Source organism: Mercenaria mercenaria, chromosome 18 (genome assembly GCF_021730395.1).
Source record: "Mercenaria mercenaria strain notata chromosome 18, MADL_Memer_1, whole genome shotgun sequence".
Lineage (NCBI taxonomy): Eukaryota > Metazoa > Mollusca > Bivalvia > Venerida > Veneridae > Mercenaria > Mercenaria mercenaria.
In genome coordinates this window covers 43,310,580-43,330,868 of record NC_069378.1, presented here as the reverse complement: position 1 = coordinate 43,330,868, position 20,289 = coordinate 43,310,580, and the positions used below count along the sequence as shown (strand labels likewise).

Here is a 20,289-nt window from a genome sequence, read left to right as displayed (position 1 = left end):
GTTAAATGGCGACTTTTTAGCATTTGACAGCCTAGGAAGACCCCAGATGCTCCTTAAAGCACTATTTTTGCAGGCACAATTGGGCTCCTTTGTAGAACCATCGACCTTGTGTATGCTAGGTGGATCACTTTCTACAACCCAAGTCAGCCACAGAGGTCCACAATAATAACAAGGCAGTCTGAAAGACAGCTAAATTCCCCGCCACTAGTAAGTATGGATAGTGAAAGGGTAAACCTTTGACCTTGAGCTGTGACCTTGACCTTGAACTCGCATGGCTGACCCATGAATTCTGCACATCATCTAGATGAGGTGATAATTTGACCCAAGTTTCATGAAAATCCTAAGAGGTTTAGGAGAAACAAAGCTCAAACATTTGACCTTGAGTTGTGACCTTGACCTTGAGTTGATATGGCTGACTCATGAGTTCTTGATTAGGTAATCATTTGATCCAAGTTTATTGTAAATTCTTCAAGGGGTTTAGGAGATACAGAATGAACACAAAATGAGTTCAGCACATCGTCTTAAAGGGTGATCATTTAATCCAAGTTTCATAATTATCCTTCAAGAGGTTTAAGAGATACTGAGCGGACATGAAATGGTAGCCTCAAACCTTTGACCTTGAGCTGTGACACTGACCTTGAGCCGACATGACTGACTTATGGGTTTTGCACATCGTCTTGATGAGGTGATCATTTGATTCAAGTTTCATGATTATCCTTCAAGGGGTTTAGGAGATACTGTGCAGACACTAAATGGAAGGCTCAAACCTTTGACCTTGAGTTGTGACCTTGACTTTGAACCGACATGGCTGACTCATGTGTTCTGCACATCGTCTTGATAAGGTGATCATTTGACCAAAGTTTCATCAAAATCCTTCAAGGGGTTTAGGAGATACAGAGCCAACACAAAATGTTACGGAAGGACGAAAGGATGGAAGGACGGACTGAGACCATTCCTATAACCCCCCACCACTTGTGGCTGGGGATTGTAAGTTAGGAGAACTGATTTCTTTGGGTACCAAGGTATCAGTTCATTTGAGTACACTTAAAAGAGCATGCATTACCTTCATTTTACTGAAATAATTACTATTCAAAATGCATGTACTATTTCAGAGAAAGCAAATGCATTTTTCCAAATGAAAGTTATTATGACTGAAGCAACATAAAACAACACCTTAATAAAAATACAAACAATCAGAAAAGTTAAACAAGAGCACCGCCTTGCGGGTGCTGATGCTCATCTGAATTTTTTTTGTATAATAGAAAAATTGTCCTACCCATGATTTTCTAAGTCCAAAAAGGGCCATAATCCTTGCAAAAAGCAGGATGGAATTATGTTCCTTGATGTACAGAGTCAGCTTATGATGGTGAACAACTGTTGTAAGTTTCAAAGCACTAGCTTGAATAGTTTAGGAGAAAAGCTGATCTAAACATAAAACTTAACCAATAAATCTGATATTTTGTAAGTCCAAAAGAGGCCATAATTCTTGCAAAAAGCAGGACAGAGTTATGTTTCTTAATGTACAGTGTCAGCTTATGATGTTGAACAAGTGCTGCAAGTTTAAAAGCAATAGCTTTGATAGTTTAGGAGAAAAATTGAGCTAAACATAAAACTTAACCAAGAAATCCAAAAGGGGTCATAATTCTTGCAAAAAGCAGGATGGAGTTATGTTTCTTGCTGTACAGGGTCAGCTATTGATGGTGAACAAGTGTTGCAAGTTTCAAAGCAACAGCTTTGATAGTTAAGGAGAAAAGCTGACCTGAACATAAAACTTAACCAGGCAACACCGACTCTGATGCCGATCAAGTCATGACAATAACTCATCATTTTTTTTTTTCAAAAAATCAGATGAGCTAAAAATGCAACAGTTTATTACTGCACAATATAGTGTGCAACTAGCTCCAGTTGTTTAAGAGTTTTTTGTCCATAGCGATAACTTAATACTGTATTTAATATTTCAGATGACCCTAAAAAGCAGTAAATATGAATGAAGTCTAAAATGGCTGAAGCAACGAAACCAAACATAAAACAGCATCGCTATTTCACCAGGATACAAGCTAAGAGAGATACAAAATGCAAGACAGTTAAACCAAATGTACAGGAAGATTTTAAAAAGCCACTGGTGGTGATAGCAATAGATTTTGGGACAGTTCATTCTGGCTTTGCCTATTCATTTATGGGTTATGAGGATGACATAAAAACAGCACACCACGGTGGGATTCTTGAGCAAGACAGAGTACCAACTGTTCTACTACTTAATCCTGATAAAACGTTCCACTCTTTTGGATATGACGCACAGAGAAATTATCATGATCTTTCTCATAATGACAGAATAAAATTCTTCTACATGGAAAAGTTTAAAATGGAATTATATTCAAGACATAAAATTGAAAGAGAAATGAAATTAACAGACATTTCTGGAAAACCCATCAAAGCAATGACAGTTTTTTCAATGGCAATTGCACATTTGAAAGGACTGGCACTAAAAATTGTCCTCCAATCAAAACTTGGGCTGAAAGAAACAGATATGCAATGGATGATAACAATTCCTGCAATATCTTCTGATTCTGCCCGGCAATTTATGCGCGAAGCAACAACTCAAGCAGGTATCCCAGACAAGCAGGTACGACTTGTTCTCGAGCCCGAGGCTGCTGCCTTGTACAGTAAACCTCGATTAATGCTTGAAGAAATGCCTATTGGATTTAAGTATGTCCTTGCTGACCTTGGAGGTGGGACATCAGATATCTGTGTTCATGAAACAATAGAAGGTAGCAAACTTCGTGAAATATATCGTACAACTGGAGAAAGTGTCGGTGGTAGTGATGTTGATAACCATTTTATTAATTTCATAGCAGATTTAGTAGGTGAGGATGTGTGGACTGAGTTCTCATCTACCTATACCTCTGCTTATGTGAGTCTTGTAAATGATTTTCAAATAAAGAAGAAACAGTTTAAGTCAGATAGTGATCATATGACTATAAGAATGGAAAATGCACTTCTATGTGTCATTGAAGACAAAATGAAAAAAACACTGAAAGACATAATTAAAGATTCATCTCACACTGACAAACTCGAGTACCAACGTATAGAAGGCAGACTTAAAATAAACAGAGAAATTGTTAAACAGTTTTTCAGTCCATCAGTTGATGAGATCATTGACAAATTGAAGGAGATATTAGAAGCTTGTCAAGATAGTGAAATCAAAACAATATTGCTAGTTGGAGGTTACAGTGAATCACCATATCTAAGGGAGAGAATTCAGTCTGAGTTCAGTAATATGAGAGTTGTCCTTGTAGAAGATGCTAGACTGGCTGTGTTAAATGGAGCAGTGATGATGGGCTGGAAACCTAAAAACATCATACAACGCAGGTCAAGGTTCACATATGGATTTGCTGTTGGACAGCCATTCATAGAGGGAAAGCATCCAGAGAGACTGAAGTACATGAATGATGGACAGGCTTGGTGTGACTGGGTATTTGAGAAGATGATAGAGAAAGGTCAGATAGTGGAGTATGGACAAACATTCAGATTTAAAGGACATAATACAGCCACAGAACCAGAAAAGAAACGTACAAAGAAATATACATCACTGTGGAGATCTTCAAGAAAGAATCCTCAGTACTGTATAGAGGAGGAGGAGTGCAGTGAGGTAGGATATGTTGTGTGTAAACCTCCACTAGAGGGATGGCCTGATTACTGGGATTGTGAGACACATCTCATAGTGGGGGAGACAGAGTTCACAGTGAAATATTTCAATCTTACAACAGGACAAGAATATGAAGCTCAGATGGATTTCTTGTAATTATGCTAACAGAAAACAATAAACTAAAATCTGCACTGTAAGTTAATGTAGCTGTGATGTTTTAACTTTGTAATGCAGACTATCAAATTGATTTCACATACTGCTTTGTGTATAAAGAAAGGGCTTAAAAATGTTATGTGACATCTTTAACAAGGTGTATACTCTAAAACATTACCTCGAAGTTTGTAACAAAGACTTATGTGTTGGTTTAGTATCACTTACTTTCTAATAAACTGAGCTTTTGTTTTCACTTTGCTGTGCTCCGTTATTGCAAAACTTAGTCTCATTTGATAAATGAACATTTGTGTTTGTTTGTTTTGGGTTTAACACCATTTTTCAACAGTATTTCAGTCATGTAAAGGCGGGCAGTTAACCTAACCAGTGTTCCTGGATTCTGTACCAGTACAAACCTGTTCTCCGCAAGTAACTGCCAACTTCCCCACATGAATCAGAGGTGGAGGACTAATGATTTCAGACACAATGTCATTTATCAAATAGTCACAGAGAACATAGACCCCACCCGAGGATCGAACTCACGACCCCGCGTTCCGTAGACCAACGCTCTTACCTACTGAGGTAAGCGGGCGGGCCTATAAATGAAAAATAACCTGAACCAAGCTAAGTACATTTAGTAACAGAGCACACTGAAGGGAAAGCAGTAAGTTAACTCATTAGAAGGTCTTTTTTTGGTTAGGTTTAACATCGCTCAGACACAAATTATTATAGGTCATATGGCGACTCATCAGCTTTGATGGTGAAAGAAGACCCAAGGTGCCCCTCCATGTATTATTTCATCACAGGCAGGAACCTAGGTAGAAACAACAACCTTCTGTAAGCCAGCTGGACAGCTGCCCGAGACAGGCTTGAAACAACATCGGTGCTGGACAGGTGATTCAAAGTTAACGGCCCTACTCAGCCACTGTACTGCTGTGAAAACATGCATGTACAATCTAAGTTGCTATTGCATACCTTTGTAAAGCAGACTTTGGAGTAGTGAATCCCGATCTTGCTTTCGGAGTTATAGGACACGATTTTACTTCTTCAATCTTTGTGTGCATCTGAAATATTCTCTCGGCAACAGACACTTCCCTTTCGGAGGCAACATCATCTTTCTGCTGAGCTTCTTCTCTGTAAAGAATTAAAAGGGAGGTAATAAGTAGAAAGGCCTAAAAATAAGTTCTTTTCCTTTACACGACAAATATAATATAGTACTGTTAAATTTGGGAAATAAGGGGATACAACTATATATTACAATGGCCGGAAAGTAGCTAAAAGTTATCTTTCATTATAATATCATGTGGAAAAGTAATTACATAATAATTATCACATCAGTGCAAAAAGTGGTTAACTGAATCCACCAAAAAGCAGTAAGCTGCCTTTTTCAATGAGCAAATTTTCTCGAATATTATTTGAAAACATCAATTCTAAATGGCAGTATCAAAGTTACAGCAGCTTAATAACAATGGACATATTATCTTCTGCTCTATCCCTTTGAATTATTCTAGGTATACTGTAAATATTACCAAATACCTGAACAAGTAAATGGAATAAAACATGAAAATGAACTAGTACTCCTCTAAGGGAGAGAATCAAATTTAATTCTGAATTATTTTATAAGAGTTGTCATTCTTGTCCTGGAGAATAATATGAAAATCTGTATTTTCCCTTGACTTTTAAAAATGAGGGTCATTGTGACCCTCAGTGTTTCACATCTGGGGGTTATTTCCAAATTTTGGGGGTCATACAGGTATACTTTTAGTATTTTGAATAAAACTTTGTTTTACTTATATTAGTGATTATACAGATTGAAGTCTTTCCTCATATTTGTCAATGAATAAAATGATAAAAACCGCTGATGTTTGACTTTTTATTAATAGGTTTTTGTCTGTTTTACAACATAGGTTGCAGAACATTAATTTTCTTCGTCTCTGAATCTGAGCCATGTTAAAGATTTCAGCCATTTTGAATTAGCAGTACAGGAGTGCTTTTTGCTGGGACCCTTTGTTTCAGACAAATCTGAATCGCTGTCTGTGTTATGATTTGAATCGCTGGGTCCTACTGTATATGCTGCCAACTACGTCATAAACATAGCTTGCTTTGCCTTTGAGCCATTTTTTATTTTTAGTAAACGGCAGACTGGTACTACTGGTCCTAGTAGCGAGCAGCCATAAAAACCGTTACAAAGCGTTAATCGGTCAAAGTATCCGACTGGGTATTAAATTTGTGAAATGTGAATCGAGGTAAATATAGAAAATCGGTGACGCAGTCTGCATAAAATTATTAAACTGAAAGTACATTTTCTGAAAAGCACTCTTTGTAAACAAATTGGCTTGATTTAGATTTTCAAGAAATTGCGTCCACTGTGACGCACAGAATTTATTTTTACGGGTCATTTCTCAAGAAAGTGCGACTATGGCGCAGGATCTGTGCATCAGGGAAAACCCTGAAAATTCCTGCCTTTCTATAAATTTATAGAAAATACAACAATCTCAATTCTTTTTCTTCCAACACCTTACCTGTTGAATATTATATGACCTGCACCATGAAAAAACCAACACAGTGGCTTTGCAACCAGTATGGATCCAGACCTGCCTGTGCATCCATGCAGTCTGGTCAGGATCCATGCTGTACGCTAACAGTTTCTCTAATTTCAATAGGATTTGAAAGCGAAACAGCATGGATGTGCAGGCTGGTCTGGATCCACGCTGGTTTTCTCATGGTGCAACTCATATGTTTATTACTTCAAGTTATCCTCTGTTGAAGTGTGCTGTTTTAACCCAAGCTCCTTAATTGAGATAAAAACATACCAGATCTTGTTAAACCGTCAGTGTATTATGACATGGTCTGGCAGATTGACAAAACATTTTCTGCATTTAACTGCATCACAGCGTAATAATATAGGTAATGTAGCTTTGTGAGTACCATAACATTCAATAGCATTTCGAAACAATGCCTGTGCCCTAAAACATGTTTGGCGTTGTTCATACTTGAATACTGGGATTTCTTTGTGCACTCTCAATTCTATTTTTTGCTCCTAACTGTTCACATGGTGAACATAGAACAGCTTTACCTTTACACTTTTAAGTCACCTATATAACAGATCATGAAGCTGTTCTTTGACATTGCGGACTTTTTTCCAGCCACGATCTAATTTGGCCCAAAATTAATATGGTACTTGGTAAATCATTAAGCTCTTCACCAAAAGCTAGACTTGAATCAATTATAGGTATCTTGACTGTGGAGTCCATGCGCAAGGTCCAGCCACATCAAGATCAATGTCCATTGTCTTAGTTATGCCTGGGTTTGTCAGCTATTGGTCAATCTTCGTCACTTTTACCTAAGGAGATTTTATCTTATTACAACAGTGTTCATTTCAGTCACATGACTTGTTTTGCTGCTCTTCCAAAATGCATATTTCTTCATTGTTTTTCTTTTTTTATCTCCTTTTGCACCTGCATAAAGTAAATCTGGTCTATCATTGTCTATACCATGGTTAAACCATGATTACCATATCCAATTATTATCAGACCATATCCTATCTCTAATTTAACTATGGTCAGACTTGATGAGACCATAGTATCACTAACTGCCCGCTTAGATTGTGGGCATGGTTTTGTAATGATACCAGTTTTTGTTTAAGAAATAATAAATCTGTTCCTATATTTTATCAGTTAATAAAATATGGGCAGGAGTTTGGATGCGTAATAATTAAATCACGAGTGCGTAGCACGAGTGATTTAATTATTCGCATCCAAACAACTGCCCATGTTTTATTAATTGATAAAATTATTGGCACATATTTATTATTTCGATTCTAACAACGCAAATAATTCGCATTTTACAGTACTACATTTTCAGCGTAATACGTCATTCGGGTCATATGCTGTTACAATTAACCCCCTATGGTTAGAAAGTGTTGCATAGCCAATGGAACGTATAGATATTTGTTTCTTTTTTATCAGAATTTTGAGAAGTATTTATAAATTAGTAATTTAACAACTCGCAAACTAATTATGAACAAAATCATCAAATTAGGCGAGTTGACCCTGTGTTACAAGTTACGAGATTAACTTTTATATGACGTCACATCATTATGACGTCATACTTTATGTCATACATTTATGACGTCACCGCTGAATCATAATTGAGCTAATTGAATTCGCTCGTAGAGATCAAAACATGTTTTACGGTCCTAACATAAGTCAGTATGACTTTTTATCATATTTATGTCTTTGAAATGCTGTTTTCAACCGTATGGCCCTGAAATAATTCGTATGTAATGGAACTGAAGTTGATTCTCTTATGTCAAAATCATAGGGGAGTGAAATGTTAACAGCCATCCATATTTTATCGTACATTCATGTATAGGCGATTTCGCTATATGTTTATATAGCAATTGCTGCGGATCGTGTTAGAATGTATATCGTTAGGACACTGGGCATATTTTCACGCATGTCAGTATATGCCACTGATGTAAGATACTTCCATATTTGATAGCTGCAGACTTAGACATTTCAGAAATATTTCAAATGAATTTCTACGAAAGCGTGAAAGGGCCATCAGATGCTAACATGTTTAATTACATTACAGAATCTGATGCAGGGAGGATATAATTAAACAATGAACCATATGGCATTTAACTACTGGTTAGGGTTGGATATCGTTAAGGAAGAAGCGGTCCGATACCGATACCGATACCAACGAAACGATACGGTATTTTAAACGATACAGATACCATGCTTTGTAGTACATTACATAAGCAATGATTTGCTTAGTATTATATACACCTATGTAAGTAGATATACATGAAAATTTGCTGTGATAAATAAACATTTTAAGTCTGTTAATGGAATGTTGTATGTATTAGATTATAAAAGAGTAAAAAATAAACCTATCTAAAAAGTATCTAACAGACTAGTTTTCCAAAATAAAATCTAGAGCAGATACCTCGCTCACTATGCAATTTAAATCTATGAATACACTCACTGTAGTAATGCTTTTAAAGCTCAGTACTGTCCAGAACTGTAACTAAACACTTATTAGCTTACAAATTTAATACCCCACTAACAAGTCAGACTAATTCTCACTCATGATAATCTTCGACTAGGTTGACTACTAATGTTTTTAAAGTGAAACACTTTGCAGCACATTTTTAATTGAACAATAACCTTCAAAACACTTGAAAGAACCAACATTCCAACAATAACAATATTTCTAATGGTTCGCGAAAACCGATTATTTGTTTACGTAGGTTACAGCTTAGTCTCGTAATTTTTTATTTACATCATTTTTTTCATTGGTTTTAAAAGAAAACTACAAAGAAAAAAAGTGTCGTATATTTTGAAATTATGTATTGGTTTGCGTTGTTTAAAACGACTGGAAAAGAAGTATTTCAGGTAATATTTAGCATACGAAACTATTCGCACGGTTAGCTCTCTATGTCAAGGGAGGTTACTCTGGGTGAGCGGTATCACAGTAAACAATGTTGATCGCGTTATTACGCTATTTGCTTAAATTTCTGCTTTATTTTGCCGCAGATATTGTACGAGTTTTGTTTTTACTTTTATAAAAATACCGAATTCGGAACCGGTTCTTTTACGAAACGGTATATACCGGTACTTTTCGAAGTGACTATTCGGTATTGTACTGATACCGGGAACCGGTATCCAACCCTACTACTGGTTAACCTGTTGTCAACTATGGGCGACCAAGGTAGAAATGTTTACTTTCCATAGGAGTAATGTTAAGTTGTATGAAAAAATTCAACATGTTGACAGTCCTGAGGAAAATAATAAAGTTTATAGAAAATTATGATAAAGACTTGAAGGTTACTTTAAAATCACTCTCAATTTAAGTCTGCTACCTTGAAAAGCAGTATCAGTAAGAGCAGATGACTGTGGTCATGAACCTAGTGGAACTCAAACACCTGTCCTTCTGGTTGAGTGGTCATCACCTTAACCATTAGATCATCACACCCCTCAAAATTATTTGAGGTCAGTAATCATAATCGTTGGTACTTGAGGACCCGTGCTGCTTCAATTCTTGATCAGACCATTAAAACTAATTTAACAATGTCCAAGCATAAAGGAAGTTGTTTGTGTTGGTTTTTTTTTTGCATTCATTTTAACAGAATAATGTGCACTGTGTCACATGTTACCAACAGGAAGAATACAAGACTTAACAATTCTGAGGTTACAAGTTTGACCACTGAGCAAGTCAAATGTTCACAATAATGATTTTGAGAGAGAACATCTTTTACAAAGTCATTAATTACTCCTCTACTAATTCATGTAGGGAAGGTGTCAGTTACTTGCAGATAGAACTTTACTATGAACTGTGTACAAAATTCAGAAAACTTGTAGAACTATGCCAAACAAAATTTAACAAAATTATCATAGAAGTTATCAAAAATTACTATTACTCTTGTACTCAATCCATCTGAACATCAGATATGCTAGATGTCTCAATTTTCCTACCATAATACTGGAAAAAATGGGTTGTGTCACACACTAAAAACACATGGAAACTAGTATCTGGAAAATCTACAGTTCAAGACATACAAAGCATAATTTACTTCTCAAATTCCACAGAAAAATGCTTATTTTCAAATGCATAAAACAAAAAACATGCATCATTAGTAACAAAATACAAAATATACAAACTTTTGTAACAATATTCCAAGAAACTTAATCAACCTAACGATCTTGTTTCTAAGTCTCAAGGTTTTTCGTTCACACAATACTGTAAACATGTACAAACACACAGAACGACCCACAATTACACAGGTAACTGATCTATTTTTAGAAACATCTGCTATACTGTCAGGCAATGCCAAAACTGAATGGCACTATGCCATAGTGTTTCAGCCTACATCCCATTTCCTTAGAAAAATAATCGTAAAATCATGGCTGTTTGTTTTGTGTTGATTTATTTTCTATAAACATGTTTTATGACATCATGAAATCAGGAAGTACCAATATTCAGTCAGAATACTGTTCACTTTTACTATTTTGTGTTTTTATCAAAAATTTATATACATTATGACAGAGCTAGTATAGCACTTTTTTATTTTTTCATTTTAAACACAAATACTACTGAAAAGCATTTATTAATCTTTTAGTTCCAATGTATTACTAGTAGGTTTTTTTCTTGGTATTACTAAGTTGTATGACGGGACTATATAAATAAGACAATGTTGAGACTGTTGGACAATTAACATGTTCAGTAATGAAAGAATTTATAGTAAAAGAAACTTGATTCTTGCATGACAAATTAACTGCAAGTACTCGTAACATGCCCAATTGCATACACAAAGTCATACAACATTGCTGCATGCAGTACAGGAGCCCAGGCAACATCTCGCTCTAAACAACCCCTTTAAGGTTCTAGTATTTAAAGGTGTCAGATTACCTCCTCTTAACTGAATTTTTATTTTGCACTTTTTTACTTACAGCAGAAATAGTCCGGCTACATTTTTTTAAAAAATCTAAACATTTGCTTTATATGTTCAATTTTTTTCATATGAATTACCTTGGCAAAATGAAAGTCTCCACTTGGACTATCTTATGTTTTGAGAGAAACAAAAGGGCAATCATAACTATAATCAAGTTTTAACGGTTTCAGGAGTTATCTCTTGCAAACAAAAAAGGGCTTGAGAATAGTCTAGTGGCAATGGTAACTCACTGACCATACATGAATCTGGTACCCATAATTTCCATATATCTATTTACAGATACAGGACACCAGACATCTTCATCAGTACATTACTTATCAACATATGAATCAGCCAGACTATATAGATCAATGTAAGACATAGGCCAAGTATAATACTGTTTGTTTCTCAGGCCAAAATATTGAAGTAATTTCTTCTTAGTAAGGAAACCAAAGTTGCAAGAAAATCAACAATTTTAACTTTAGTGATATCATTTTTTACTGTATTTCGACATTTCCTTCCTTACCAAAATAATAGCTTTTTACTCCGAAGAAGTTACTTAAAGGATTAAGGAAAATATTTGCTAAGAAACTAATAAAACAATTTCCCTAGCCTTTCATGAATTAGGTAGACCTATAGACCTGATAATTATTCCTATTTAACTGCATAGACTATGACTTTGTCTACATTAATTAGTATCATAGAAATTATTTCCATATGTCATCTTCTACAGAATACATTTTCCTACATGAATGTCATGTGGCCTTGCACCGGTACCTATCATTCAATGCCAGTTTTCGAATGGAAACAAGCAATACATTTATGATATCCTTTTCTCCTTTTTCCAAGACCCTTACGGAAAAGTTACATTTCAACGATACACCAAAAAATATGCCTAAAATAAACTGTATTATAAAGATAATGGAAATGTCTTTGGACTGCTAACATTGAACATTTTAAGCTTAAATCTGATGACCCTCATTACCTGAACCAGCCTCAGGATTATTGTCATAGACCAGGAACTTGTGACCTGACAGGAAAGTGCTAAGTATACTACCAATACACAAATTACTGTCCCTTAATACAAATAAATAAAAATTTGACCACAAGTGTCCACAGTTTTCACACAATGGGAGCAATAAATTATCCCGCCAGCTCTGTATTTAAATTAGGAAAAAACAACTCAACATTATCATTTATACTTGAATTCTAATGATTTATATATATTTTTTTTTCAATCATTTAGGAATAATCTGCTTTTCAAGATCTCAGACACAGGTGACACCTGCATGTGCAAAACGTTCAAAGAAAGGCTCAGAAGTCTGAGAAAGTAGCATGATTGCAACAACTTCCTATTAATTACGTGGCAGGTTTGTGAGGTTTTACAGTGTTTCAGTCGCTTTTATAGTGACTATGAGCTCCAGTGTCTTACAAAAAAGTATGATACTAAGCAATGTGAATTGAACAAGACGATGCCACTAGGCAAGTTGAAGATGATGTCACTAAGCAAAAAGATGTCACTTCCATAATAAGCAGTCAGGCAAAGACAGATAAAACCTGTCACAATTTTCAGTAATAACAGTTACTTATTACTGCCCCTGGTTGTAAATTATACTGACAGTATAACAAAGCTTATTTTAGTCCCACCAGTAACCCATATGAATAATTCCTCTAGACAGTTAATAATTAGTGGAAGATACATGACACTCCAAATCCAAAAGCATCCCTGTTCTTTCACATAACAGAGGTAAAACACATACACAGAACTCTTATCCCAATGTCAGTAATTTCTAGTTGGAGGAACACTGGCTCAAAACTGTACAGGCCCAGGTTTCCTAGTCAGACAGTGTTTCAACTGTACCTACGTATCAGCTACAAGATTCCATTAATCTTTATCACTTTTATATCACCAGACATAATAGAAACATCCTCTTTATCAAAATCTATCAACACTCCATAATGGTAATTTGGCATGGAGAAGAAACACCCAAATGAATTTTGTCTTGTTCCTTGATACTATCCCAGAACTGCTTTACTGACAATGATATAAGTTCCCTACATGAATCAGTGGTTGATGAGTTTGTAGAGAAACGCTACCTTGCCTAGAAAACCTCTAGTCTTTCAGCTCTACCTGTAGACCACACCAAATTTAAAGTGCAATAAAATGAGAACTGGATTCATTTATAATCCATGCCGAAGTAAAAATTGTTGATACTTTCCTGTTATTCTACTATATTACTCTTCCTACAAGAGAAATCTCATTCAGCTGCTTACATTTCCAAAACAAATGATATATACCTTGCTTTTCTAATCTCCTCTTCTGCAGTCAACTTGTTATCTTCTTCCTCTTCATCTACATCTTCATGTCGGTTTCGCCGAGACTTCAACACCTCTGCGAGTTCTGGATCGACTATGACACCACTTTGCTTCAATGACGGTGTTCGCTTCAGGATTCCCTTTGGTCTCTCAGATTCTGAGCGACCAACAGATTCTGTTCTTGTTAGTCCCGAACCTATAATGCAATTCTGATTGGTCAATATCACATATACATAAACAATCAGCTACTTGAAGAGACAAAATCAGTTCCAAAAATACTGCCTTTCCCAATTGGAATCAAAATTATACGAATAGATATTTGTTTATTAAACTAACAACGATGCAAATAACATCGATCTTTCAATGGATGAATAGCAAACTGATAAATGAACGTCTATAAATTCTAAATTCATATCAAAATATTTATATTGATACTCTATGGTACAGTTAAGGTTGCGAAGGGATCAACAAAATGCTCAAGTTAACTATGGTTTTGAACAATTTAAACACAGACTGCAATGGTTTTGAGCAATTTAAACACAGACTGCAAGGAACTACATGAATTGCAAGAATGAGCCCAGGTGTTCGAGCTTTTGGTGTTCAAGCGGGAGTAGTTTCACTGTTTCACTGTGTATGAAAAGGCTGAAGCAGAAACCTACCAGAAGAACTCATTGGCGCCATCACTTTCATCGGTCCTGATCTTTTTGGACTTTGTCTTTCAGGAGTTCTGTCTCTTGTTGAGATCTTCCTCATAATCTGACTTTTATTGGTGATGTTAATGCTTCCATGTGGTGGGGAAGTAGGGGAAGAAGGTCTTTGAATAGATTCTGTTTTTGACTGCACTTTGGATTCAATCACTCTACTTCTGGATGATTTTTGTTCTTGTGCCTCAGTTCTACTCTGAGTAGTCTGTGATTTGATTTCTGGTTGACTATGACTATCACTTTCAACAGTTTTTATAAACTGGGCAACTTGAGTGGGTGAAGTAACTTTCAAATGAGAAAGATCTGTGTTTAATTTATCACTGGAATGTTCTGTGTCATCTAAATCATCAGTTACAGTTTTAAGAACATCTAAACTTGTGTCTATGGAAGCGAGATCTAAATTTGGGACGTAAGTTTTTGATTTGGCACTTTCTGATTTATCAAGGTGTGAGGCAGGGTGTGAAACTTTCTCCTTTTCTGTTTTTGCTAAATTAATTGTAAGTTTGCTTTCTACAGAAGACTGAGATTGTAACCTCCCTCTTTCTTTATCACTTTCAGTGGATGCTTTGGATGTCTGAGACAACTGAGTTTTTGTGTCAGATTTAAAGGCACTTTCAACATGAGAAGATGGTTTTTGAGACTTGTTTTCACTTTCAGAGACAGAAGAATTTTCTATAGAAGAATCTGTTTCTTTTCTTCTTGATTTTAACATTTTAAGAACCTCTGAGTCTGCTATTACCTCATCATCTACAGCAGCAGAATGTCTATCAGCTTTTTCAACCCTACCGTCATGTATTCTTCGCTTTTCAACAACTTCCCCATCTTCTTGTTGCTTAGCAACAATTTCATTTCTTTTGCTTAACACTTTAGCTAGTTCAGGAGAGGGCTGATCTGACTGTTCAGCTGGAGTACTTGGCAGCCGTCTACGGTTATCCGGTTCTGGACTAAATCGTCGCTTCATAAAGTCTGATCTAAAACTAGATGACCTTTGAACTGAACTACCTGATTCTTTCTCCATGACTGGTGATTCTTTACTTCGTAATTTCAGACTTTGGGTTCGCTCTGGAGTTCTCCTAGTCTCATCACTACTTCCGCTACTAACGGCACATGCCTCTTGTCTTTTTAAGAAAATTTTATTTCTCCTAGGAGATTCAGAATCAGATCTTTCAGAACTTGAGGCTTCTGACCCAGAAAACTTTTGTAAAAGTTGGGAAAAGTTGTTTCCCCTCCTTATACGTTTTGTTTGTTCCTCTGTTTTCTTAGATGAACCTTCTGGTGCAGCTTTTTCACTGGATTCAGTCAGTTTGGATATAGCAGCTGAAACCTGAAAAGCGAAGATAATCTGGTTACAAACTTAGAGACTCAAAGTGATCATTTTGAGCAAAAGTTGTTGCACATTAATTTATAAATTTTGCTGACTAATAATTTATTTGAATATAAACATGTATTGAGGGTGTAAAATCTATTTTTCAACCATATAATATGTCACATGATGCTTTTATCTAATAATCCATTTTGTTAAAGTCCCTTTCCCTATTCATAAGTTGATTTTATATCATCATTTACATAAAACATAAATTTTATACCTAAATGATTAAATTTCATAGTCTGCTTTTGATAAAATATCAAGAATGAAGTCATACTGCTGCCGATTTTGACTCACTGGATCAACAGGCTGTCACAATCGCATTGATACACCTGCCTATCTTAAGGTAGTACACCCATAATTGCAACAAACAATTCTGATTTGATTCCATGTGCGATTTAAGCATTCCCTGGAGACTGCAAAAAGCCCTGCTTAAATGAGCTATAATTACTGCTGAAGAATTCCGACACACAAGAAAATACTTAGATTGTTTTTTGTTGGATTAATGTGACACAGATACAATGATAGGTCATATGACAACTTTTCAGTTTTTTATGCTGGAGGAAGACCCTAGGTGCCCCTTTGTGCATTATTTCAAACAAGCACAGGCACCTGGGTAGAACCAATGACCTTCCGTAAGCCAGCTGGACAGCTTCCTCATCTGAAGGAATTCTACTCCCCAAGCAAGGATTCACACTCAGTGGTGAGGGGCAAGTAACTCTTAGTCCCCCTCAAGAAAACCTAACTGCAAGGATTGTCATAATGGGTGTGCTACCTTAAGTAAGAGCAATGCAGCAGCTGATTCAGATTAACAAGACAGATGTTACTATGACTGTGTTTAGGGTATTATATTGTGAACATTGACACAAGTCATACAATACAGGTTTTATATATATATGTTTGTTACTTACCTATTGCTCTGAAATATGTAAAGTTATATCCATCTTAAAGAGCTCACAATTGTTTAATATTAAAGTTTATTTCCATATACTTGCAACTTCAGTGATACCATCCGTTACATAATATTTTCAAATGCGAAATAAATGAAGTAAAAAAATGTTTGTTTGTTTTCTGAACGTTGGCCAATATTGAATAAATTCGGGGCAAATACCGATCTTGGGCCAATATTAATTCTGGGTCAATACTAATCATGGAATAATATAAACCTTTGATAGAAATACGCCCTCTTTTCTTGACAATTTAAAGACGTGGGACATTGACAGATCTATTCATATTTACTGATTCAGCTTTAACTTTGCATAAAGAATCGATTGTTACTTCTGCGTAGTAACTGTCGAGTTTCTAACCACAAATAACGAAAAAAAAATCTCGTATATTGAAACATTTCAGAAACAGAACATTCCTGAAAAATTTTCCCCAGTCTCTTATCAAACTTACTTTGGACGGCAAAGCAAATCTCGATGGAAGCACTGAATTACTATCTAAAACGGACTTGTTCACAAATCGAGGTGATTCAATGTTATTCACATGCTTATGATCAGTGTTAATGGCATGCTTGTCAGTGGACTGGTTCTCAGTTGTGGAATTATGACTGGTTCCAGGTTTTGTTAATGAAATTTCAAGGTCGTGTTTCTTCAAGGCGTCAAACACCTGTGATGTTAGAAAATGAAAATGCACAAAAATGAAAGTAAATGCTCAAACAAACATAAATTATATGAAACCACATTTATTCAGAATAAGCCCCTGGTATTACTTCTGTTGCTTAATCGTAGACTTCTACTATTTGCTAGACTTTTTTTCTTTTTAATAGTAAGCAATAATGGGATATTTACTGCAAACTGTGTAACATTCAAAATGGTTTTACTTTTGCAAACAGTCACAAACACTGCATTGTGGGAACTCACAGGGATGTGAGAATTTGCAAAGACAGCAATGTGCAATTTTGCAAACACAGCATTGCTAGAATTTGCCAACACCGCAATGCTAATATCTGCCAATACAACAGTGCTAGAGTTCTAACAGTCCTTATTTTTTAAGCTGAGTTATGCATCAAATTGTAAAGCAAAAGTGATGCAAAAATTATACTCAATCTACAGTGTTCACAATAATTCAGTATGTAAAACTGAAATAAAAGTTCGAGCTGATTGAAAATTATGTGAGCCACTTTTTAATTATCAAACAGAATTTAAAATCCCTTGAACATTAAAAATTTGGAAGTCCTAAAAACATAAAGTACAGTGGGGCCTATAACTGAATAAATATGGTATCATGTGAAAATGATAAATTATAACTGGGTGAATGTTAGAATGCAAAATTCAAGCAATATCACAACAATTCAAATACTTTAACTGAAACAACTAAATGAGCCATGCCATGAGAAAACCAACATAGTGGCTTGACGACCAGCATGGATCCAAACCAGCCTGCGCATCCCCACAGTCTGGTCAGGATCCATGCTGTTCGCTAACAGTTTCTCTAATTGCAATAGACTTTGAAAACTAACAGCATGGATCAAGACCAGCCTGCGCATCCGCTGGTCACAAAGCCACTATGTTTGTTTTCTCATGGCGTGGCTCAAATAAATATTTATCTAGCAAAATGCACAATATTTTTTAAGCTTGATACTCTAAAATCTAATTTTTTTTTTCATAATTGATATTGTAGGATTCAAATATTTCTTCTTCCAAGCAGAAATCATCTACTGGCAAAATAACATTATAATGTGAAATAACTGCTAAGATTTTAGTGCAAATTTTACCCAAGTTAGAAAATTACTTCTTACAAACACATGCAAGCATATCTCCAATCTTACAGTATCTGGCAAATTAATTAGCAAAATAAAACAGTATATCAACAAAGTTAACAGTTACTCAAACAGCCATTACTGAAAAATCAGAAATTGTCGAAAGGCGTAATTTTCACTAAGTTCCCTGGCAGTATTGGCAAAAATAAACACTTGCCAAAGTGTTGGCATTGATCTAAAAAAATCTTATCTCATAAGTTTGCTGTACATCACAAATATTCTACCTTGTGAATTTAAAACAGCAAGTTTTAAGCCTTGTGAAAACATCTGATTTTACAGCATTTACTTTAAGGGAGGTAACTACTGCAAGCTATTTTTATATACCTCTTGTTGATCTCCCTTGTATTTGTCTTCCCTGGATTCTCTGGATAGCCTTGATGACGAAACTCTACGAACACCAACCCTGGATGCCTTGGAACTGTCGTCAGAGCTATCACGCCGTCGACCAGATGAGGATGCATCTAAAAACAGAATTTTGAATTTTTGAAATAAAATAGAACATTATACTCTTAAAATTACATGATATTTTGGAGTCATATTTCATAAAACAGTTGGTCCAGTCATTGTAGCCACCTTTATTCAGTGGCTACTTGCCTTAGGCAGCCAGTCACCTTACCTCCAAAACTGACATTATGTTCTAATTTCAACTTGCCTGCAGCAGTAACCTGTATTAAGCAGCCAGATTCTAACTATTTAACACAGGTTTGGTTATACATATAACGGCATTGTAATACATGTACATAAAACATGAAGATTTACTAGCCAGCTATTCTTCATTCTGTCTGTTTTAACTCTTATTTGTAACTTGAATTTAGGGTGTTTCAAATTTGTATATTTTTCCGATCCAACTGGGCCGTTTGGGAGGGGGTTTCAGAGATTCTCAGATGGCCCCTTTCTGTGTAACAACTCATCAGTGTACAGGGTCAGGCTGTGGACTACCACCATGCTTGTCAATTTGGAAGGGGTGTACGTGAAGTTTTTTTAAATCAGCCCAAAATAGAGCACCCATCGCCTACACTGCCCTCAAATGTTTTACAGGGAGTAATCTTGTTTTCCAGTAGAAGATGATGGTCATATTTTCCCCATATTTTAAATATAGGCTTAAATTACTACTTCGCAAGATGTGTAAATCAATTTTTCAGGTTTATTTTCAGAGACTATTGTATTCATTGAGGAATATATGCATGAAATTTCTGAAATCAATAAAAACCATTATCTTCAGTAGGTAGACGGATTGTAACAGTCTGAAATGCTTCTCAATTTCCATAGGCAATACAATGATAAATAAATTTTAAAGGTATTACTGGTAATCATTATCACATGGACTATTGTAAACTGACCTAATTAACACCATTCGAATGTCAGGTAAACAGTTATATAAGTCTGTGGGTTTTTTTTTTTTTTAACTTATTTATTATCTCCCCTTGATGAACGTTACGAGCGACTTCTCCAGACAATGTCGGAGGATAAAGCAACAATACACTCTTATTGGTTCTTTAGGGTGTCATTGGTGTAAAGCACCAACATACAGGGTTCCAACTCTAGACCTCTGGTTTCATGGTTAGAAAGCATTACCACAGGACCCTAGGAAATAGTGAACTTGCTGGAAGGAATTCATCTGCTTTAGCAGAGAAGAGCTTGACCTGACAAGTCAGCTTATACAAGGGTAATATTTTTTCCTGTTAAACTGCAGTAGACAATTCAAACTTGAAACAGTCACTACTAGAGCTACAGACTTTCATAATGAAATAAATTTCAATGACAATAATTCTGTATCTAGGGAAACCAGTACAATATTATGGCATGATGATAACATAATATCTGAATCTAGCCAGAAAATCTATTCTATAGGTCTGCTCAATGTCACTGAAAAAAAAACGAAACAAAATATAACTGTGCACATTT

General features: G+C 35.6%; 1 protein-coding gene across 12 annotated transcripts in view; it reads right to left on the bottom strand.

Annotated features, from left to right (window-relative positions):
• LOC123538762 (uncharacterized) overlaps positions 1–20,289 on the bottom strand; it is a 197,351-nt gene that overhangs the window by 63,903 nt on the left and 113,159 nt on the right. For 11 of the 12 annotated variants that reach the window (XM_053530361.1, XM_053530356.1, XM_053530360.1 and 8 more), the window contains 5 exons: positions 18,709–18,845; positions 17,019–17,231; positions 14,210–15,578; positions 13,533–13,746; positions 4,772–4,930 (listed from right to left, as the gene is read on the bottom strand). In XM_053530361.1, coding sequence (XP_053386336.1) covers positions 4,772–4,930; positions 13,533–13,746; positions 14,210–15,578; positions 17,019–17,231; positions 18,709–18,845 — 2,092 coding nt within the window. The remainder of the gene's footprint in view (positions 1–4,771; positions 4,931–13,532; positions 13,747–14,209; positions 15,579–17,018; positions 17,232–18,708; positions 18,846–20,289) is intronic. The other variant, XM_053530362.1, reaches the window with a different exon arrangement.